This window comes from Prionailurus bengalensis, chromosome B4 (assembly GCF_016509475.1).
Source record: "Prionailurus bengalensis isolate Pbe53 chromosome B4, Fcat_Pben_1.1_paternal_pri, whole genome shotgun sequence".
Classification (NCBI taxonomy): Eukaryota; Metazoa; Chordata; class Mammalia; order Carnivora; family Felidae; genus Prionailurus; species Prionailurus bengalensis.
The window spans coordinates 111,466,384-111,490,695 of NC_057358.1; the positions used below are offsets into that span (position 1 = coordinate 111,466,384).

The 24,312-nt window shown below is 46.7% G+C and overlaps 1 protein-coding gene and 1 non-coding gene across 2 annotated transcripts; both read right to left on the reverse strand.

The window, feature by feature from the left end:
* Nucleotides 1-1,254: 1,254 nt before the first annotated feature.
* On the reverse strand, nt 1,255-6,679 carry DUSP6 (dual specificity phosphatase 6). The gene is made up of 3 exons (XM_043562013.1): nt 4,974-6,679; nt 3,889-4,326; nt 1,255-2,799 (listed from the first exon to the last, which is right to left on the reverse strand). The coding sequence occupies exons 1-3, from the start codon at nt 5,371-5,373 to the stop codon at nt 2,492-2,494; spliced, it is 1,146 nt and encodes a 381-aa protein (XP_043417948.1). The 5' UTR covers nt 5,374-6,679; the 3' UTR covers nt 1,255-2,491.
* A 17,122-nt stretch (nt 6,680-23,801) lies between these two features.
* LOC122474123 lies at nt 23,802-23,908 on the reverse strand. The gene has a single exon (XR_006294814.1). It is a non-coding gene; the product is annotated as a U6 spliceosomal RNA (small nuclear RNA).
* Nucleotides 23,909-24,312: the final 404 nt, after the last annotated feature.

Sequence of the window (24,312 nt, forward strand, 5' to 3'; positions counted from 1 at the left end):
ACGATTGCCATAAAATCAGAGCCACTCGCCTCTCATAACGTAGATCACCAAATGATCCAACTGGCATCTCACACGCACCTGTGGGTGAAAAGCTCATCTCTCTCCTCGATGCAGGTGAAGGGGCTAAATTCATTTGAAAATTCTAATTCTTTTGATTTCCTACACCCGCCCTTTACTTTTATTTTTGGTTTGTGTATCTTTACACTTGGGACAAGGAGAGGGGATGTCCCAAGGAAAAAGACAGGATATTAAGCCTTTACCTCGAAAGGTACTGTTTAAAATAACTTCGACATAAGGTTCAGTAGTAGCGTCTGGCCCACATTCTAAACCAGCTAAGCACAAAGCACATTAGAACAGGAGTGGCAAAGTTTTAGCTCAAGTGTCAGTGTGAAATTTTAAAGCCCACATCCAGGCTTGGTGAGAAGCTTAGCTATGCCTGCCACATGTGCGGGAGCAAGGAAAGGGGAGACATCATTTCCGATTCACTTGATATTCCGACACTCGGATAGCTTGCAGGTAGAAGTGCCCCAGTAACAAACTGGCGCAACAATTATCCCTAGTTCTCCCAGGCATGTGTATTATCGAGTAGAAGGCCCTGACAGGGAAGGAGAGAGGTTAACACTGTGACTATCTTGTTATTCCGGAACCCCCTCCTTATGACTATTCAGGAATAGCCAAACTTTATACTTCAGCAAGGTGTGCTGTATGGCTACATTTTCCTTCAAGGGCATTCCTATTTTCTTAAATGAGCCAGAGTTGTATTCATAAAGTGTTGTCGGAACACATCATACAGCCAGTTCATTCTATGATGTCATCTTTATTTGAAGCAAGCGGTTAATGTCATAAACTACACCTGAAAAACATTCCTGGGATCGCTTAGGCGATGGGAACTTTGCCCTGCTGTTCCTGTAGTACTTTACAAGCCAATTTCACTTCCCCGCTGAAAAATTCCTTAAAAGTATCACTTCACAGGGGCGCCTGGGTGGCGCAGTCAGTTAAGCGTCCAACTTCAGCCAGGTCACGATCTCGCGGTCTGTGAGTTCGAGCCCCGCGTCGGGCTCTGGGCTGATGGCTCAGAGCCTGGAGCCTGTTTCCGATTCTGTGTCTCCCTCTCTCTCTGCCCCTCCCCCGTTCATGCTCTGTCTCTCTCTGTCCCCCAAAAAATAAATAAACGTTGAAAAAAAAAATTAAAAAAAAAAAGTATCACTTCACAGGTAGGTACAATTAAAGAGAGATTTAAAAAAAAAATACACATTCAATAGCCAAAATAGTCATTTATTAATAATTTAAGGTTTTACATTCTTATAATAAATTTCAGCTCAAAACTTTACACCATGAACATAATGGGGCAACTTGACTCTCCCTTTCCACAATCATATGCACTTCACCTATCAACCGGGTACCCAAGCTCACACACACACTTCCAGTTTTATACAAATTTTTTTTTTTAAAAAAAGGAAAGAAACCAACCCAAAGTATTGCATTTGAGGTGACACTCCCTGAAGAATTTTGTACAGAGGTAATATACTGTTTAGCACAGCTGAAGTTTAAAAAAAAAAAAAAAAGTGAGCCCATGATTTTGGTGTCTTTCCAAGGTATCCCCTTTGAGACAACACAAGCCAAAATATTTACAAAGGTAAGGCATAGTCAAACTACATTAAGAAGGGGAAAAAAATCACAAGGAAGATTATATGAAAGAGAGTAAAGGCTGCACCATAACAAGGTCTCAGTGAGAACAGTGTCCACGAAAACGTGACTCAGAGTTGGTGAAGTCGAGCATGCTGCAAATATACCCTTTGGATTAGAAAAGAGCAAACATTTCTGGTTTTTCTGTTGTAAGAAGTGGCGTACTGCTCTCCCTTTGGATGATTTCTTTTAAACCCATCAAAGAAAAAACAAACGCAATTCAAACAAACACGGTCAAGTGATTTAAGATCAAATATTTACAATAATCAAATGGAGTATCAGATTTGTTTTCTTTATTATTACCTTTATTTATTTATTTATTTATTTAATTTTTTATATTTTTTTTTTTGCAAACTGATACTACAAATACAGAGCTGAAACCTCTCTTTGGCTCCTCTATATGCAAAATTGAATCCGTCTTCACTGAAGACAGTATGTAATCAGTTCCAGGCGCAAAAAGAAACAGTCATACGAGGCCCTAAACACATGCTCCTCCCCTACCATTTGGTCCTACCCTATATACCTGGCGACCCTAGAATTCCAGTCCCTGCCTGGGTAGGCTGTACACACGGGCGGGGAGCGAACCTATGGCCCGTATCTATACAGCATGTTCTGTTCTTCCAACAAGAATGGAGCAAATCTCTCCCATGGTAATAACCAATTCCACACGTGGGAACCTCGTCTAATACAGACAACTGGTGTCATTCTGACACCTGCGGCCGTGTACAAAGAAAGCAGCCCAGCTGATGCTGCCAAGAGAAACGGCTAAAGGAACGGACACATCCGGTGAGGCGTGTGGGGCCTCTCACGTGGATTGCAGGGAGCCCGCCTGGTAGACGTTCTGGTTGGAGGGGGTGGTGAAATAGAGCTGCTGCGTGGGGGCCCGATTGTCACAGGGGCTGCTGAGTCCAAGCGTCCTCTCGAAGTCCAGCAGCTGGCCCATGAAGTTGAAGTTGGGCGAGATGTTGGATTTCTTCATCTTGACAATGTCATAAGCATCGTTCATTGACAGATTGAGCTTCTGCATAAGATAAGCCACAGTTACAGTGACCGAACGGCTGATGCCAGCCAGGCAATGCACCAAGACGCCACAGTTTTTGCCCCGGGCTTCATCTGTAAACACAAAAAGAAAGGCAAGCTTTCAGTAGACCGACAACCACGCTTTGTGAATGATTAGCCTAAAAACTGAGTTAAAGGAAAAGACAAAGGAAAGAAAGAAAGAAAGAAAGAAAGAAAGAAAGAAAGAAAGAAAGAAAGAAAAAAGAATCGTGTGTGGCAGCTGGACCCTGCAGGCAGCAGAAAATGTATCATTGAGATAAAACATGTACACTGGGCACAATTACATATTTCAGATATTTTCTGAAAAGGGAGCTTTTGTATTAAGTTTCTGCCAACAACAACAACAAAAAATCCTTAATGTGTGCATTCTTTGCCTCAGCATGTGAATACCAGAAACCCTGCAATATGGTCTTGAATGCCTTTTATACAGACAAGCAGACTGCAAGGGTCTATTAAATTATTCTCCAACTGTTGTGCAGCTAACAATGGAGGTATTCAGGCATTTTAAAAGAGAGAGGGAAGTCACAGGGGACAGCCCATTAGGAGGAACAGGATGTCGACATGGCCTGAAAATGAGTTCCTTTGTAATAGGAAATGCATTACAATGCCTGGAGATTCGCTTCTCCAGGCTTCCAGCCCACAGTCCTTCCTGCTGGGCTCAGGTTACCCTCACTGTCTCACTGTGAACCCGTATCACAGTAACATTCAACTGAATTACAACATCTAGCATTCATAGGGCTTTCCAACAACTAACCTGATGTCCTAAAATAACTCTCAGATCTTTTAAAATTATAAAGCAGTGCTAAAATTCCTGTCAATGGGGAGGACTTCTAGCTAGCCTTTTCCGAGTCCAAAGACTGTGAGAAAATTCTGTTGCCCGATAATACACAGCCCGCTTTCAAATGACTGAATTCAAAGTGGCAGAAAGCACCATTTCAAAGACACCTGTGGTCTGCAGCCATGTCAAAAGGCACTTTTTCTTTCTTTCAGCAAGAAGATAAACCAGAATTCCCTGCTTGTAACATTAGAGACCTGCAATCAGACATGCTAACAGGCAGCAAGAAAGGTTAACAGCTTAAGTTCTATGAATGGCTAGGAATTCTGCATTTAAAAGTCTGAGGAAGGACTCTTAATTAGTCTCACCTATGAAAGAAATGGCCTCAGGGAAAAACTGGGACAGGTTTTGACTCCAGTGATCCGAGATGGGGATCTGCTTGTATTTAAACTCTCCTGCGTTCTCAAAGAGATTCGGCAAATTGGGGGTGACGTTCAAGATGTACTTGATGCCGAACTCCTCCAACACGTCCAGGTTGGTGGAGTCCTTGGCACAGCCCAAATAGAGGAAGGGCAAGATCTCCACGGGGAAAGAAGGCTGGCTGTTGGACAGCGGGCTGCCATCCGAGTCCGTTGCACTATTGGGGTCTCGGTCAAGGTCAGACTCAATGTCCGAGGAGGAGTCAGAGCTGATCCGCAGGCCCCCGAGCCCCAGCACTGGCAACGGTGGCGAGCTGCTGCTACATGAGCCGTCTAGATTCGTCTCGCAGTGCAGGGCGAACTCGGCTTGGAACTTACTGAAGCCACCTGCCAGGACGAGAAAGGCAATAGTGCAACCTGAGATCCCGTAGTAGTTTTCACAGCTAGTGAGAGCCGCGGCCGGGCGCAGGAAACACCCCAGCACCCTACGAACCCCCTACACACAGACCCAACTATAACAGAAAGACACTTAAATGTGTACCCTCGCGAGTGGAACGAACAGGCCCGCCTTCCCTGGAAACCCTTCTTTTAAATCCAGAGATGCATAAAAGGGCAACTTTTAAAAATATTTTGAGGGACCAGGAGGTGCGATCTGCACGCACACACACACACACACACACACACACACACACACACACACCATGACCTCTCCCGTCCTGCAAATCTCGATTCAAGATCGAACGATAGAAAGCAGGGACAGGTGGAGGAGACTCCCGGTAGGCAGGAGGAATCATTAGAAAGAAACAACCCGTGCCTGTGGCCGGAAGCTGGTGGATTCTGCGCCAGCCTGCTCGCGAGTGCGGGACGCTCGAGGTTCGCAGCCGGTAGCTGGCGGCTGTCCCCCGACCCCGCGGCGCGACTCAGAAGCGCCAGTCAAGCGCAGCAGGGCCACTTGCAGTCCTCGTGCCCTGCCCGCAGCGCACAGCCCCGCGACCCCCGCCCGGCCCCGCGCGCGGGGCTCCCCCGGCGCGTACCTTCCAGGTAGAACGCCCGGCAGCCCTCGTCCTTGAGCTTCTTGAGCAGCAATCCGAGCACCGACTCGCCGCCGGTGTTCTCGTTCCAGTCGCTGCTACTCTCGTCGTAAAGCACCACGGTGTCGGTGCCGCAGCGCCGGGTGAAGCGATCCCGGTCCTCGCCACGGGTGAAGAGCGCGCGCACCGGCAGGTTGCCCTTTTGCAGGCGCCGCAGCATGATGCCCGGGATGGCCACGTTGATGGCTGACTCGATGTGCGACGACTCATATAGTTCCTGCGGCCGGCAGTCCATCAGTAGCAGCCGCTCGTTACCCAGCTCCAACTGCTCGTTGAGCCACGCCACGGTCTTGCTGATCGCCATTTCCGACGCGAAGGGCACGGGTCTGAGCGTATCTATCATGGGGGTCGAGCTACCGGAGAGGGCGGGGTGCCTACCAGACGCCCCTCGGGGCAGGCATAGGCCGAGCGCGCTGCGCGAAGCTGCCGCTCTCTGAGCGGGGTTTAATTCCACCTCGTCGTTCCCAGACCGTGTTAGCGGTTGGGGAAAGCGAGACAGAAGTGAAGCCGGCGGTTCCCGCTGCACCCCGCTGCAGCCGCTCGCTCTTGGTGTCAATGAATCTCTTTGAATGAAGCTGCCCAGACAGTTTTGTTCCTCCCCAGTGAATGAAATCCAATTAATTCGGACTCCCTGCTACTAAGAGGGGAGGAGAAAAAAAAAAAAAGTCCAGCGGCTCCTAATCCCTCCCTTCAAGGCTGCACCTCAAATCCGCCCAGGCGTCTTTCTCCTCGGATTATTCAAACCTCGATTTGCTCACTCTCCCTTGGACTCAACCCTCGCACACCCCCTGCGCGAGGCAGCTCCTCAATGGATACAAACAGCGAGCGTCTCAATGGATACATTCTCCCGGCCAGCCAATGAGCGCGCTGCGGAAGGGGCTGTTGCCGTGGGGACGGGCCGGCTGGAACAGGTTGTGTTGATGAATTGTTAATGAGTTTGTCATTCACAAAAACGGAAAGGAATTTCCGCTCCGGATAAGCCCCAGTGCAAACAAGCTGCAACAGCGGGCTCGGCGGGAGGAAGGAGAAAGAAGAGGAGGCGGCGGCGGAGGAGGAGCGGGGCACATAAACCAGGGCACTTCAGTTGTCTCATGTTTCCTTCTGTTGAGAGTTCACACTTCGCGTCGGAACTTTTGCGCACAAATGGTGCAATTAGCAGGCACAAAAGCCCTTGTTCGTGACGCCTGTGTTCGCAAGCTAGCTTTAAGAAAACTTGTGCTTTTTTTCCCTTCTATTCCCTTTAAACTCATTTGGACAGGAGTTTCGCCTGAACCCCCCTCCTCCGCCCTTCTTTAGGCGGTGTGTGGCATTTGTTTGCCAGTTTAAAAAGCCCAGCTCTGTTTGCTCTGATGTTCTTTTAGCTGAGGCTGTGTTGGGGCTGGTGAACTGCCTGGGCTTTAGTGACCGATGAGGTGTTAAATGCTAATCCAACATCTTTCGAAACAAACTAGGATTTTGTTGGAACATTTTCAAGCAAGCAAGCAAACAAACAAGTGCCTGGTTGTCCAGATAATAGGAAGGAAGGTTGATGGGGGTTTTTTTGTTTGTTTTTAATAGCGTTTAAATTACTTTATTTTGTTTTTAAACAGTGGAGCCTGCAGAAACAAACTGGTTGGACAGTTCGATGCTTTTATTCCCCTCCAGCGGCCTGGGGCGTTATGAGCCATTGTTCCGGGGATCCAAGCCCTACCCCTGCGGTCACCCACCGCGCGCTGGGGGGTTGCGCTCGTTAATCATTACTGGGCAGCTAGCTCGGCTTCCGACGGAGGAGCCGGTCTGGCGCGGTTGCCGGGTCTAGGTGCATTCTGGGCGCGCGGAGCCGGGCGGGCTGTCCCCACCAGCGGCGTGTCGTGGGGAAGTCCTACCGCAAGGCCTGCGGGGGCCCGCGCAGGCTCCGCGATCAGCTACGGTAGACTAGAGAGGCCTGTCAGAGGGGAGCCTTCGGTCTCACCCTGACAACCCCCTCCACTGCGGGTCGCAGGGCACTAGCGAGCACCAGCTGCGCCTGCGCGCTGCGCTCCTGGCCAGCACCCGGTCGCCCCCGCCTCTTGGCTCAGCTGCGCTGGGCGTTGGGCTACCCTGAGGTCGGGTGGGGGGCCGAAAGCGGGCCTCTGGGGTTCCGACGCGGCCTGGGGTGGGTAAAAGGCGAGGAGGAGTGCCTGCCGGGACCCCTTGCTCCACGGAGGGCTGGGAGTCGCAGGGAACGTCTCGGCCTCTCTGCAGGGCCAGCAGGTAACTGAGGAAGTGCCGGCCAGACGGGCTCGCTGCTTTCTGCCGCGGCGCCGGGGAGCAGGGCGGGCCGGCCGGGGGCCGGATGGAGGCGGGGCCGGGTGGGGGCCGCGGCGGCGAGGAGACGCAGACCCCGCGCGCAGAGCTCTATTGTTATATAAAAGTGCCGCGGCCTGCCCCTCCCGAGCGGAAAACCACCTGTGTACCGCCGGCCGGGCGCTGGGGGCAGGGGGGCCCTGCGGCCGGAAAGCGCGGGCCCTAATCCGGCCTCCCCTCCCTAACCCCCGGCGGAAAAGAGGCCGCGCATAGTCCCGCCGCCGCCGGGGAGGCGGAAGCGGGGGCAGTGGTTCGAAGGGGAGCGTGTCTCCCCAGGTGCCCCTCCCGGCGCCCACCGCGAGTATAGCGGAGGGCACCTGAGGTCGCGGGGTCTCCCCCAGCCAGACGCCCCGCACCCACGGGCCTGCCTGCTGACGCCCCGGCTCCGATTTGCATTTTTAGTCACCCGCCTCTTCCTTGGTTTGGGGAATGTAGGCTAAAAAAAGGCGGCTGCGAGGCCCAGGTTGCCAATTTTGGAGCTGTGCTGCAAGCAGGCCGCCCCTGGAGGAGCGTGTTCAACGAAGGTGGGGGTTGCCGCGCGCTCTCCCCGCGCCTTTTTTGGGCATCCCTTGGAACAAAATTCCCATATTTCACTGGGTATCATCTAGTTCCAACTGGAGGAGGCCTGCGCTGGAGTTGAAGCCTCCGATCCACCCCCACCTGTTACAGGCCTTCCCACCCCAAGACGTTCCAGTCACTGGGTCCTGGGGGCGAGGCAAGACGCTCTGCAGTAGAACTGCGAAGGGTAAAATCTTTCAGCCTGGGATCTCCAACAGAAGAGACAGGGAGGGAAGTCGGTTGTTACTTCGCTATTGTAAAAGTGCACTACCTGGGCATGAATTTGGGAGGATAACCGCAACACTTCTCAAACCTGAAGACAGAGCCGCTTAGTTTGACCTATGCTTCCGAATCCTACATCAACGGAATGTCAGTTCTTCTCAGCACTTTCTAGAAAATGCCATTCGGACCACTCGGTTCTAAGAAGAGGGGCGTAAAGGGTCTTTGAAGCGTGGTGGCCAGGGTTGAAATTGTGCCCCGATCACTTCCTAAACGTGTGGCCTTGGTTAAGTCATCTTTTGTAAACCTCATCTTCCATGTGGCATAATGAAGATAATAAAAATATCCACTTCATAGGTTCTCTGAGATGGTTAAATGGGTGAAGCTTCCTGGCATGATGGTGATGTGCTATTGGCTGTTGATGTTTTTATCGCTCTTAATTCCCAGCCTGCACAATGGTCTGAGTCCTTTTCATCCAGATGCCCTTTGAGGCCTGCCTAACAGCCCGCCTGGAGCTTGGCAGTCTACAGAAAAGCCCTCTGAGGAATGCCCCAGGCAGTTTAATCCATCCCGATTCAGCTGTCAAACAAAGCAGGTGCTGTTACAGACCAGTGTCAAAATCCTTTAAGATGGCTAACACAAAGTACCCCCCTACCTTTCTAACTTCTGCCTAACTGGTCCCCTATTAAACACCCTCTTCTCCAGCCACACCAAAATGATAAAATAGAAACAACATGTAGATTGCACATTTACTACGCGGAAGGCTTGGTTTTGATTTCTGTGTTTACGTGCATGATTTTGGTCAGTTTCCAGAAAACCCCATGAAAATCATCCCCATTCACAGCGCTTAAGGAATTTGCACGAGGTCACATAGTAACAAACAGTGGGGTCAGGATTTGAGGTCAGACCATTAAGGATTAACACATATGCGTCTTAGAGGGTATGATGGAGACCACGCACTGCGCTGTTCCTGCCAAAATTTGAAGGATTGAGTTCTATGTTTTGAATTTTGACCACCAGGCCTTTTCATCTTCACATAGTCTGTTGCACCCTCCCCATCAATGTCAAAGATCAAAAGTTAGACTTTTTTCCCTGCCGTTTTATATCTGGTTATCTTCTTTGCACACACCTCTTCATTAGTCAGCCGTGCACTAAATGCTGCATATCTTTCTTCCTCCGAATTTGTCTTAGATTCTAATCCTGACAACTGCCATTACTAATCTAGTGTGTCAGCACTGCACATGGGCCTGGGTTCAAACCTTAGCTCTGTTACTCACGAGCAGTTTGATAGGAGAAAGTCACTTAGCCTCACTGGCCTCCATTCATTCGTTCATTCATTTGTTTATTCACTCATTCACTCCTTTATTCTGGGCTCCAGGAAATCAGGGAATAAAGTGGGCAAGAATACCTACCCTTCCCCCACTCCAAGCTTACATTCTGTTGAAGACAGACAATAAACAAAAGAATTCTACAGTATGTTAGAAAGTGAAAGTGCTGTGGAGAAAAACAAGGGAATTCAGTAGTGTGTAAAATTAGGAATAGTTATACGTTCGTTACGGCCCTAGGAGGATTAGAGACACCCAAAAAGTGTAGGGCACAAAGTGAGTATTCAAAAGATGATGTTTTTAAAACTCACTGCCTCGTTCCTGCAGAAAGTTGACTCCCCGTTGCTGGTGATCTTGCCTTGATCCTCATCATCCTGGCCCTGTTGCCCAGGCTCTCAGGAAAAAGGCTCTCAGAAGAATTCTAGCATCAGGAAGAACCACAGGCTTTCTTATTTCCGGAGGCCCCAGTTCCCTGCTGAGGGTATCATTCATATGCAGAAAACGGTGTTTCCAGATTGGAGCATGAAGCAGGTCTTGCCTTACCCCTCAGAAGTGCACAGAAGCAATGTTACATGTCCTAATTTCTCTGTGTGTGTATGTATTTGTGTGAATGCACCAAACACTCCCGCTTGAATTCTTTTCATCAAGTGTTTCCCCTGGAAAGCCCCTTGAAAGTAAGTCTTTTGTTTATGAATGCTTGCTTGCCTATTGGAGAAGCATTCCAACTTTGCAGACATTTTCCTGTGTTTGAGGACACTTGGCAATTTACTAGACCCAGAAGAGTTAGCATGACTTTTAATCTTCTTGAAGTAATCTCTCTGTGAATACAATATTTATTAACACATCGTGTGAAAATAAGTTCAGTTTTCCGTCAATGAGAGTGTTTTGGAAGGTCTGACTTAAAATGCAGTCTTGTGGCATATTCAAGATTCACTTTTAGAAGTCCCAAGGAGGCCCTCAAAGTGACAGCCAGTGGCTTTCTGAACAGCTAAGCCTCAGAACAGAATTCCTCTGCAGTTGAGAAATGTGTTTGACACAGACCTGATTGAAAGGGCATATGGGGTTCACAAAACTCGAGCTGAACTCTCCTGACAGGTGCCTCACAAAGACAGCAAGCTCTGTCTGAACAGCAGGAACTGTGGAACACAAGAGGCCCACAGGCCTGACGATAGGAAACACACATTCTGCACACTGATAGGCCGTGTGTAGGGAAAGCCAAAAGGAGTTTCAAGTATGAGCCCCAAATTAAAATACCACGACTGCTGATCCTGGCTTGCAGTCAAACAGCCTGCCCCTTGATGAGTTGCTGAAGGGTCTTATTAAGCACAGGCTAATGATTTTCCCAAACAACGTGGAGGTGGGGAGAAAGGCAAGCTAGGTTAGACAGCAGCTAACAGGTAGGTAGGGAGCAGCAGTGCCAGAATTACACGTCCACAGTCACATCCAGGGAGTGGTTGGAGCTTTCCTAGAAAGGAGATGGACTTTTGCACCTTGCCAGAATGACATGACCCAAAGGAAACTATGAACCATTGTGAAGTCAGACCTTGGCCTCAGTCAGGCTAAGTTCTGAAAAATTACGGTCTTCATCGGCTCTCTTGTGTTTTTGTTTCCCATCGCCCTGTGGAATGTACATTAATAGACATTCAGGATCCCATAGAGACGTGATCTAGAATATTCTTCCGAAGCTAGACAGTCTAGCAAGGAAATTCGTTGAAAGATAAAATGTTGATTTCTTCTTTCAGATGCATTCGTCCCTTTCCTTCCAGTTGCATACATTCATTGATTCCTCCCTCCTATCCTTTATTTCAAAACGTAAGAACTACAAAAGCATATGTAAATGTGTATGTAAGAAGTCATCAGGAAGTTGGCATCTCTGAGGACAGCTAAGCTCACTCACTGTTTTTTTGTTACTGTCGTTGTTGTTTGGAAAAGGACGATGATGCCTTGCTTCCCATTGCACTATTTCCAAAGCCCAGCAATATCCTTAGTGGGAAATTAGGCTTTGCTTGGGGGGAGGCAAGGGACTATGTGTAGCTGTCTTGCCAGAAGCTCCCCAGTCATGTCATGAAGCATCATTGATGCTTCCTGGGCATTAGCCATGCTGCAGCTACACGCAGAACATTTGCCTTGTGCCTCCTTGTGTGGGCCTTGGCTCCTCTGGCGACTTTTCTCCTCATCTTGTGTTCCTTTATTTATGCAGGTGTGAACAATACAAATAACTGTTGGGTAAGAGAACTAATTATTATTCTAAGTAGGTGCTATTTCCTCTCAGCCCTTTTGCCTCAGCGATCAGTAGAAATGATTATGTGTGTCCACGAGACAAGCAAGGCACGCTTTAGCTTCATCAATTAAACTTAAGAACTTGCAGATCACCCAGAATACATTGAGGGAACCCCAGGGGCCTCCAAACTCCAGTGTAAGCAACACTGCTTTCGGCCATTTGAGGGGTTAATTACAAAAGTTATATTTGGGTATATTGCGAAAAACACAACGACAACATAAGGGCTACAATCTCTTCTACATCCAGCCTTATAGATGTTAAATTAAATCTAACTGCTTCCGTGATACGTGTGCCAAGCAGATACACCGTTACTCCAGTTTTATAGTGGGGAAAGCTGGACTCAAATGTCAGGTAATTACACAAGAATCCAAACTTGTACCTCAGTCCCTTGGAAACCTGTCCAGTAGGTATGTTTTGCTCCCTACTTGATAGGTATAGCTCTAAAGCATGACTCCATGCAGACTGTTGTGAATTCAACCTGTTATAAAACGGCACCTTCTATATAACTCGTTAAATTTTATTTTGCTTGTCAAGACTGGGAGTTCTGGATTGACTCCAGGACTGGGGTTGGTCTGAGACCAACCTGGATTCTAATCCTGACTCACAAATTTTCTAATCATGTGACTCTGGGGGAGATCACGTAATCTCCCTATGCCTCAGTGTCCTCATCTGTAAAATGGGGATACTATATTACAGGGCTATTGTAATGAATGACTTCTCTTTGTAAAGGGGTAGGAACAGTCCTGAAACAGTAATAATTCATTGACAGTTACCTGTTTTTATTATTTTTATAATTTTTTTTTCAACGTTTATTTATTTTTGGGACAGAGAGAGACAGAGCATGAACGGGGGAGGGGCAGAGAGAGAGAGAGGGAGACACAGAATCGGAAACAGGCTCCAGGCTCTGAGCCATCAGCCCAGAGCCTGACGCGGGGCTCGAACTCACGGACCGCGAGATCGTGACCTGGCTGAAGTCGGACACTTAACCGACTGCGCCACCCAGGTGCCCCACCTGTTTTTGTTATTAACACGCACACACATACAGTTCTTTTTTTTTTTTTCTTTTAGAGAGAGAGGGGGACAGAGGATCTGAAGGGGACTCAGTGCTGACAGCAGTGAGCCCGATGCAGAGCTCAAACTCACAAACCGCGAGATCATGACCTGAGCCGAAATCGGTTGCTTAACCAACTGAGCCACCCAGGCGCCCTCAACACACAGTTCTTAATAAATGTTTATTGACCTTGCTGAAAGGGGATTATATAGTGGAAAACACGACAGTGTCCGTTTGTTCTCAGGAATAGAAACTATCCATACAAGATTTTGAAAAAATTTTGGAGAGTCAATTGCTTTACCTCTCAGCAGCCTGGAGATCACAGTTTCTGGTAAATTGGTGACACTGAGGCTGCTGCTGGCCTCAGAGGGACTGCCCAGCAGTCTCGGACTTGCCTGCTGCAGGGCAGCATGTTCTCCCCACCCCCCGGCGCTCCCGGCTCAGGCCAGTCCTGTTGACTGCGTGTTCTGCAAGAGGGCAATTGGGAGGTTACCGGCCCAAGCAATGTAACCACCATCTCTCAGCGACCTGGGTTTGCAGTCTCTAATGGGAGCACCCATTTGTGTCATGGGTCCTCAACTTTTTAAGACCTCCTTGCATCTAAGAAACCTCATCTAATGAGAAGTTCCTTCTTTCCACTGACTTCCTGCCAGGAGGAGATTTTCGGATGGGGTAGAAAAAGGGGATGAGGCAGAGCCAGGTATGAGAGCCAGTGTCCTGTGGAATGGAAAGGAATCTTCCATCTGTGGGGGAAGGGTGCTGTGCTGGAGGACACAATATAGAACCCCCCCTCCCAGCCCTAAGTAAACAGACCAGTTGCTTAGCACAGTTTCTGTAGTGATTTTTGCACATGTATGATTCCAAGGCTATTTTTGTTAAACATCTGACAAGGGTGCATCTTTTGGTGAATTCCCATCGCGTTTTTCTGGACCCACCAAAACTTTCAGATTCTTTACCCAAACGCCAAAAGTCTAAATGCTTGGTAGGTTATGCCCCCCTCTTCCCACCTTTCCTCTCCTCGATCTTTTGCCTAAGCAGTTCCCAGGGAAAAAGACTCATTATTTATTGTTTGTTTTTTTGTTTGTTTGTAGAATCCCAAGCAGTTCTGCTCTGTCAGCACAGAGCCAACTCAGGGCTCGACCTCATAAGCCGTGAGATCGTGACCTGAGCCGAAATCAAGTTAGACACTTAACCGACTGAGCTACCCAAGCACCCCTTTTTTTGTCTGTTTTAGTTTGTAGTAAGAAATGTTTATTTCTAAAAATATATATATTTCTACTGCTGAAATTGGTGATTGTCAGAGGAAGTGTGATAGGACCCCCGATCTCGTAGCCCACCTATGTGTGTAACCGTGTAGCCTCCGGCCCTGGGCCATGTGACCCCCCCACTTTACCTAGCATCTTGCCCCCACAAGATTGAAACCCACTGGTTTTGATATTGAACATTGCTGCCTTTCCTTTAGGATGGCCTATTCGTGCAAGGTGCTGTTACTGAAAGCACTGAGGGTAGAGAGAAAAGACCTTTCCTCAGCCACACACAGTTTGCATAACCGCACTTACCCATTAAAACATGTATTTTTTTTACTTGTTACATTTGGTATGAGATTTACTTTTCTAGCGAGAGTGAGGTTGAGTGCGGTGAGAAGTGTCATGTAAACAGCTCTAACCACTAGACACGTATGATTTTTGTCCAAAGATTCTGGCATTTATTCTATCCCCAACCTGGTTCAGAAGCAAAGGTTTCAAAAAACACAGGGGCCCAAGTCCCATCTCCAGTAATTCTGATTTAAATTATATAAAGGGGGTCAAAGGATCTCAAAATCCCCCAGAGAATTCTCATGTGCAACCTGCAGTGAGAACGACGCACAACACCTATCCCCCCCAAATCTCCTTGCCTAGGGGGAGACTCCCAGCCAGACCAGTGGGTCCCAAATGTTTAGAAACACCTTGGAGGTACTTGCTCGTGGTCCACAGCCTGGCCTCTCACTTAAGGACACTGATTCAGAATGTCTAGAGCAGGGCCCAGGCAAGTGTTTTGTAATCCAGCAGCCAGGAGTGGCTCACACAAATGGGCCAGACTTTGGAAAGCTCCGAATGATATCCCAGCCAGCCAGGCTCCTCACCCATCAGCTCTGGTCAGGAAGTATGGAAATGTTTTGGGTGGTTACCTGGAATCAAATAGTACACTGTACCCACAAACATCAGAACTTCATAACAGAAGAATGCAATGTTAAACATAACTAACCTGCTTGTCCTTGAAAGCTCTATTCTTTTTTTTTTTAATGTTTATTTATTTTTGAAACAGAGAGAGACAGAGCTCGAGCAGGGGAGGGGTAGAGAGAGAGGGAGACACAGAATCCAAAGCAGGCTGTAGGCTCTGAGCTGTCAACACAGCTGACGTGGGTCTCGAACCCACGAACTGTGAGATCATGACCTGAGCCGAAGTCAGACGCTTAACCGACTGAGCCATCCAGGTGCCCTGAAAGCTCCATTCTTGAACTGGCACTCACTCTGATTTCTTTTCACGAGCCCTGAAACTGTACCCAAAACTGCCTGTGGATTTGCCCGAAGGAAGGTTTTTCTTGAAAATGGCATCAAGCGCAGGGAGCACCCGTTGTGTGTCGAACTGAAATGATCGCTGGGGTGTGTGGAGATCAGTCAGATTCAGACCCTGCTGTCCACAAAAGGTAGATTGGACTGGGTAGAATAGACTCATGTCCAGGTAGCTAGAATGTAACAGTTAATACGATCATTGCAACAGAAAGAAAGCAAGAGGAGGAAACGGTTCCTGGGCCTTGAGTGTTGCAAAGTATCCCAGAGAAAACAATATCTGGATATGCAGATTTCCCCTCTCCCTCATCCCAGAGGGACAGGAGAAGAAAGGCACTCTAGGCCAGAGAGACAGGTGGCATGGCCACCTTGGAGCCATGGCCATGCATGACAACAGTACAGAGGGTGCAGAGCGGCAAAGAACATAAGAAAGATAGTGTAAAGCCAGATGGAAATGGGCTTTGGATGCTATGCTAAGGAGTTTGGAATTTTTCATTAGGCGGTGAGAAGTCATCAGAGATATTTATACGAGGGTGTGACATGATTTCAGAATATGATTCTAATAACAAAGAGGTGAGTAGATTGCAGGGGAGACGAAAACCAGGGGCAGGAAAACCAATTAGGAAGCAGTTGCAACTGTCCAGGAAAATGATGCTATGCCACCCAAATCATCCTGTTCTTAAAATAACGTGCTCATCATCTTGCGTCGTTTTATTCCTTTTATTTCTGGGGCTAGAAAAATCACTTAGGCCTCCATGACTCAGAATCCCTCCCTATTAATAGAAGATGACAAAATACTCACCTTACCTCACATAGGGAGGTCTGTGAGATGCTTATAATTGTAGCCAGGAAGGAGGGGGCAATGTTATTCTAAATGCCAATGGTTTAATTCCACTCCAGGAGAGAAACTGCCTTTTGCCTCTTACTTTTATTATAAAAATCCCAGCCCCACAGAAAAGCAGAAAGCCCAGTGAAAGCATCAGAAGTGCACCCTGGAGAGAAAAGCCACGGCAGAAGTTTCCAGTGCTTACCATGCTTGCAACATGCTTGGTTGCAAAAGTGAGATTTTGTAAAGAAAGCCTGTCGCTCCATCGTTTCCCATTACAAGCAAAAGTGTAAGGAGTGTTCCTTCTATCGTTCCTGTTGTGGCAGCGGGGGTGGGGAGCATCAGACACTCGCAGAAGGAGTTACACTCGGTCATTTAAGTGAAGAGCTGGGCGTGACGCTTTCAGGTTGTGCTCGCTTTCTTGGGTCTTGGAGTCTGTCCTCTTAGCAATGGGCACCTGGTCATGCCTTTTCCATCTGCTCCCTGGCCCTTTCCCGCAATGAGATCTCCAAATCACTGCCCCAGACGACATCCGAACTCTCTCGTCTCTTTGGAATAGTGTCACAGAAAGCACTGCTGACTGAAAATGCTGTAAATTTTGCCCAAATCACTTTGTCTTCTACCTCTTAAACAAATCTGTGCTCGATATACCTGCTAAGTCGGTGCAAGATATTCTGAGGGATAAAAAGATAAGTCACATGGGGGACCCTCTCCCCTCCCAAAGCTAAGGGTGGGATTGTGACATAAGAGAGAATGTCTCGAACGTAGTATTCAGCATGCTCTTAGGACAATTCAAAGTTCTAGATCCAAAGGGACGGTCATGTTGGATGACCGACGTGTTCATTCTTCCATCCACAGCACTTGTCTTTATATAGATCAACTACATGGTTACAGACTGATATAGTGAGGGGGCATGTCAGGACCACCTAAAGAGAAGATGATATATGGTGCTTTCTGAGGTGCATTCACCTAAGTAGTAAATGGTAAGTTCTAATGAAACACTTGATTTGGTACACTAAATTAGTCTAATTCGTTTGTTCTCTCTTAACATGTACTTCTTGGAAAACTTACTGGTAAAATTGGTCACAAAGAAATTGAGACACTACAGCTTACAGAGAAACAAAAATTTTTAATCCTTACACAAATAGGATCATATTTTAAGGGCAGTTAAAATATCACAGTATCGCCGTCTGCATTTACAGGTACTCGTCCATTACTCATTAGATTCCTTTACTACAAAGGGCTCCGGGAAACAACTAGAAACATGGCTACGTTGGTAACAAAGAATCAGTTATAAAGGGAAAGTAATAAATATTTATCCATTTATTAATAGGGTAGCCATTTGATAATCTCTGCTTCAGTCTTTAAAATTGTTTTTTTTTTTTGAAAGAGAGAGAGAGAGAGCAGGGGAGGGGCAGAGGGAGAGGAAGACAGAGCATCCGAAGTGTGCTCTGTGCTTACAGCAGTGAGCCCAGTGTGGGGCTCAAACTCACAAACCGTGAGATCATGACCTCGGCTAAAGTCAGATGCTCAACTGACTGAGCCACCTAGGCACCCTTCTGCTTCAGTCTTTAATTATTATTATTATGTTTATTTACTTTGAGAGAGAGAGAGAGACAGACAGACAGAGTGCGAGCGGGGGAGGGGCAGAGAGAGAGGGAGACACAGAATCTGAAGCAAGGCTCCAGGCTCTGTGCTATCAGCACAGAACCCAACACGGGGCTGGAACCCATGAGTGTGAGATCATGACCTGAGTTGAAGTCTGACGTTCAACTGACTGACCCACCCAGGCGCCCCTTCAGTCTTTAAAGGTGACATTCATTTCTTTAAAAAAAAAAATGTGCAAGCCACAGACTGGGAGAAAATTTTTGCAAAAGACACATCTGATAAGGACTGTTATCTAGCATATACAAAGAACTCTTGAAACTCAGCAGCAAGAAAATGAACAACCTGACTAAAAAAATTGGCCAAAGACTTTAATGGACACCTCATCAAAGAAGATATGCAGATGGCATATGAAAAGAGACTTCACACTCAATGTCCTCAGGGAAATGCGGACCGAATCAACAAAGAGATACCACTGCACACCTATTAGAATGGCCCAAATCCGGAACACTGACAACACCGAAGGCTTGTGAGGATGCATAACAACAAGAACTCTCATACACTGCTGGTAGGAATGCAAAATGGTATAATCACTTTAGAAGACAGTTTGACAACTTCTTACAGAACTAAACATACTCTTACCATATGATCCGGCACTCATATGCTCCTTAGTATTTGCCCAAGAAGTTGCAAACCGTTCACACAAGACCCTGCACACAGATATTTATAGCGGCTTCATTGAAAATTGCCCAAACTTGGAAACAATCAAGATGTCCTTGAATTGGTAAAGGGATAAACTGTGATTCGTCCAATGGAATATTATTCAGCACTAAAAAGAAATGAGCTATCAAGCTATGAAAGGACACGGAAGAAACTTATGTGCATATTGCTAAGTGAAAGAAGCCTATCTGAAAAGGTTACGTACTCTGTGATTCCAACTATATGACGCTCTTGAAAGGGCAAAGCTATGGAGACACTGAAAATATCAAGTAACTGCCCAAGGTTAGTGGGAGGCAGGGATGAACTGGTGGAATACGAAGGATTTTTATGGCTATGAAACTATCTTCTTTTTAAAAAAAATTTTAATGTTTATTCATTTTTGAGAGAGAGAGAGCACGAGCAGAGGAGGGGCAGAGAGAGAGGGAGACACAGAATATGAAGCGGGCTCCAGGCTCTGAACTGTCAGCACAGAGCCCGACACGGGGCTCAAACTCACAAACCGTGAGATCATGACCTGAGCTGAAGTCGAACGCTTAACCAACTGAGCCACCCAGGCGCCCCGCTAGGAAGCTATCTTGTGTGATACTCTAATGGTGAATACGTGTCATTATATGTTTGCCAAAATCCATAGAATGTACTCCATCAAGAGTGAACCCTTACGTAAAGTATGAACTTCGGGTGATAGCGGTGTGTCCATGTACGTTCATCAGTTATGATAAATGTACCATGCTGGTGCTGGATGTGGGTAGTGGGGGAAGCTATGCATATGTGGGGACGGGAGATCTATAAAAAAAAAATCTCTGTACTTCCTGGTCAGTTTTGCTATAAACCCAAAGCTGTTCTAAAAAATAAAGTCTATTTTGAAAAAAATAACAATGTGTATGCTACTGTCAGGGGACTTGGAACTACAGAATGTGGTTTTCCCATGTGTTAGAAGAAAGCTCCTGTTCAAATGTCTCCACATGTAACATAGTTGTTGTTGTTGTTGTTTATCTAACTTACCTATTGATGGATATGGAGGTTGCACATAATCTTTTTTGTTATTGCAAGCAGTGACTGCAATGAATACGACCTTTTGCACATTTACCCCCTTTGTACACAGGTGTATCTGCAGTATAAAGTCTTAAATGTGGCATTGCTTGGTCAGAGCATGTGAATTTATAATTTTGATAGATAGCCCCCAAACGCCCCATTATACTGGTTTGGATTCCCACCAGTAATGTATTTCCCCACACCTTAGCTGACACAGCGTGCTTGCAAACATTTTGCCGATCTGATAGATGATATCAACATCTCCTGGTAACCTTAATGTGCAACTCTCTTATTAAGAGTAAGGTAGAGCATCTGTCTTGTATGTTTAAAAGCCGTATGGATTGCCTTTCCTGTGAACTCATCACGTTCTCTACCCAGTTTTGACTGCCAAATAAATAAGTAAAATAAAAAAATCCTATTGTATTTTTCAGACCTTACTTTCGACCATAATATTAAGTCATTGTAGCCACTGAACTTAAATACCATTAATGAATCGTTACTTTCAAACAGAAAACACGTAGAGGCACTTAATAAGCCCAAAGAGCGTTTTGATACAAAACTCATAACTCATTGATGCCTGACTTTTCCTTCTCAACTCATTCTAAACCTCATCTTGTAATTAAAACTGCTCTCACTCCTTAGAATTGCTCAGGGTCAAAGAGCCCTGGTTTTTGTTTTGTTTTAATCCCAGAAGGGTTGTTTGTTTTAAGCTCTGCCTCAGCCATTATTATCTATGCGAACCTTCCAAGGAATTTTCACCCATTAAAATAACAACCTTAATATACTCTCCTAGCATTCACAGGACCTGCCTTCCGCCCAAGCAGAAAGGAAAGAGTGATACCAACTAAATATCTAAAAGCTTTTATTCTCACCCCCCGGTTCCCTCCCTGAGAGGAGACTATCTGACCCATTAAACAGAGAAGTGAAAAAGTCCCTTTACTTCTCTTTCTCAGTCTGGGAAAGACTTGTGACACCAAAGTGTCTTGTTTACAGTCCCCAAATAGCACATTGCTCTTGGCAGCTGATGTTCTTTAGCTGCTGATTGAAAGATACATATTTTACACAAAAAAAGAATATCCTGAATCAAGAGGATTTTGAATATTACTTTGAACTGGCTTTATCACAAGTACATATCAGGAATCAGCTGGAAGTGAAATGGGAGGTAAGGACACGATGAAGGTAGAAGAGAGCATCAGAGATGATAAGATGGAGATCAGGAAGTAGGTTTGTAAATAGCAGGGTGGATATAGGAAAAGCCACTCTCTGTTGTCCCGGTTCTCCACACGGAAGTGGCCAGAAGCTTCTCTATCCAGTCCTATTGAGGTGAGAGAAAACTCACAGGGAAGTTAGATGGGATTTAGGAAACGTATCCTCAACCCAGAGACCCTTAGCTCTAGTTAACCTTAGTAGAGATTATGAGCTCCATTCATCAGGAGATTTCTTATTGGGAAGAAAATAGACTGTAGGCAGGAGGTCAGATAGAAGATATGACGTGATTTTTTAAAAATCATTGTCTTAGTAAAATTGTCTAGAAAGTAAAACCTGAGGCAAAGAGCTCTTGCTAAGGCTCTGTTGGAAGGTACAATCCCAAGGCTTCCTGGAAGCTGCCTGGAAGACAGGGAGGGGATTGGCCTCGCCAGCACAGATCTGGGTCCTGGAGCCCCTGAGGCTCCGGTTGCAGCAGGTGAGATGCCGTCTCACCAGAATCACATCCTCAGGAATCTGTCCATTCAGGAAGAGGTGAAAGGTTAGAGAACAGGTGGGGCTGGGGACCCTCGAAAGGCGCAAAAATTAGTTTAGTAACGTCGTAGTTTAAAATCATGGAGGGGCGCCTGGGTGGCGCAGTCGGTTAAGCATCCGACTTCAGCCAGGTCACGATCTCGTGGTCCGTGAGTTCGAGCCCCGCGTCAGGCTCTGGGCTGATGGCTCAGAGCCTGGAGCCTGTTTCTGATTCTGTGTCTCCCTCTCTCTCTGCCCCTCCCCTGTTCATGCTCTGTCTCTCTCTGTCCCAAAAATAAATAAACGTTGAAAAAATAAATAAATAAAATCATGGAAAGTACAATTTTAAAGCTTTTTAGGATTCAAGAATTAGTGCTTTTGTTAAGGTTCAGATGAATGACTTTCAGATAAATGAGTCATCAAATCATAACAACTGTAAGGGTAGGAATTCTATTATTAATGAGACTTACGATTGATGAAATATTTTTTATGGTTATTCAGATTGGTTCCTGGACTGAGTTTACTCATTCTTAATCAGCTGACTTTTATTATTAAAGTTAATTTTTAAAGGAGTGTTCATGGGGCACCCGGGTGGCTCAGTTGGTTGAGTGCCCGATTTCGGCTCAGGTCACGATCTCACCACTCGTGGATTCTAGCCCTGCATCGGGCTCTGTGCTGTCAGCTCCAAGCCTGGAGCCTGCTTCTGTGTCTCCCTCTCTCTCTGCCCCTCCCCCACTCTCTCTCTCTCTCTCTCTCTCTCTCTCTCTCTCGAAAATAAATAAACGTGGGGAAAAAATAAAGGAGTGTTCATAATTTTAAAAATGCTTTTAACCACAATGCTTTGTTTCCAAATAGTATGTAATTCGTGCTAAGAAATACATTTCAACTTCTAGATGTGTATTTTACGAAAACCCCTAATGCATCAAGGGGAAAGGTGACAAGGTCTAATCTTTCTGCACATTTGTGTGCTCACAGCAGGGTCCTATAGTCTGGATCTAGGGTAGGGAGGGCAGATGGCAGTGACGGAAGTAGGGAAAAATCAATGAAAGAGAGTCTGTCGATGAAGTGAGTTTCATACCTTTAAAAAGTAAAATAACAATGACCCACCCTAGCACATACACCCAGATGACATCTGGAAATTTATGGAGAAGTAACAGGAGAGCCTAAATGAAGCCTTCTGAGAAAAGTTTTTCAAACTGTGTGTTCTCTTGAATTCTCAGGATTCTAGAAACACATTTCAGTGATCCAAGAGAAACAGCCACAGTTGGTGTCATCGCCATACATACGGCAAGAAGCTAACTTTGGGGACCAACACATGGGCACTTGTTCCTGAGATTGTAATATCTTTATGTCCTTTTCACGCCCCCACCACCAAAAGCCCCACCAAGAACAACGTGTGTTTTCCTGCTTAATGCATGTTTTATCCCAACGTAAATTTCCCTCCGGCTTCCCTATAGGCATTTGCTGATCCCTGATGAGGTCAGGCGCTTGCACTATGACATAGGAAGAATATTTATGTGCTTACTTCATATCCTGCAGGACAAAGAAGACAGTATGAGAAATTCTGCTGCCACTAATTGTGTGCAGTTTATCGCTTTATCTTTAGAAGGTTTAATGTCAAAACTTGGAGGAGAGGACAACTTGTCCAATCTGGGCCAGAGCCTGAGTTTTCTACTCTCCCTGGAGTTCAGATGTCTGAGAGGAATCCGTGTGGATGTGGGTTTGCATGTTAGCACCTGAAAGCGGGCACAGCCCCCACCTTGGAATGAATGTACTCTTCCACAGGATTCATTTCCAGAGGGTGGTGGAAGGAACAACAGAGACAGCAATGTGCCCACACACACAGCCATCTGCCATTCCAACCACATGTCTCTGCCCCCCGTTTCCTGCAAATGATTCATCTATTCTTTTTCTCCTCCTTCAAAGATAACTGTGTAGGCATTTAAGGAGGGGAAAGCCATTAAGAAAAGTAGAAGCTGGAGTTCTTGGGATGAGGTAGAGCCGATGAAATTCCAGTCTGGAATTTCACAAAGCAAGCAGTGCGGCCGTGGACTCCGGGTCTCCTCTCTCCTGCGGCTGCATCATTTCATAACAGGTCGACACCAGCCGTCAGGAACAGGTGAACAAAAATGGCTGCATGTGAAGTACACGTGCAAGGGCTGCCAAGGAGCAGGAGAGGATGGCAAAACACAGGAGAAAGATTTTGGAGGCGGTTTTTTTTTTTTTTTTAAGTAGGCGGGGCTTGAACTCAAAACCCTGAGACCAAGACCTGAGCTGAAGTCAGGAGTTGGAGGCTCACCCAACGGAACCCCCCAGGCGCCCCAGATTTTGGCTTTTCTAACTGGAGGCGCCGCTCATCTCACCCACTGTCACACGTGGCTTCAGTCTCTTTCTCTACTTTTACACCAGTGAATTCGATCTTTGTGACTTTTTTGCAAAGGTTTTTATTTAAATCCCAGTTAGTTAACATACAGTGTAATATTAGTTTCAGGTGTACAGTCTAACGATTCAATGCTGCCAGACAACACCCAGTGCTCATGGCAACAAGTGCCCTCCTTTAAAAAAATGCGGAAACCATCACGAAGTTTTAAGTCATCCTTGCCCAGGGGCCGCGCTAATCTTCTCCGTGTCGCTTCAATTTTAGTCTATGTGCTGCCCAAGCGAAGACTGTGACTTTTTAAATAGGTACACCAAAAAGCTGCCTCTGCGTCATGCTTTAAAGGAGACCCTAACCGGAATGCCTGGGTGGCTCAGCCGGTTAAGCGTCTGACTCTTGATTTCAGCTCAGGCCACGATCTCACGGCTCATGGGATAGAGCCCCATGTTCGGCTCTGCGCAGTGAGGAGCCTGCTTGGGATTCTTTCTCTCTCCCTCTCTCACTTTCTCTTTCTCTCTCAAAATAAATAAACTTAAAAAAAAGGGGGGGGGAGACTCTAACCAGTAGCCAGAGAAGGTGAGTATGGCCACGTCCTTCACACCAAAGGGTATTGGTGGCAACATGCTGTGTGGGAAGGGGATGAGCACGTCCGCAAGGAGGTGATCCATAGATATTGGTTGAATTGCGTCAAACTG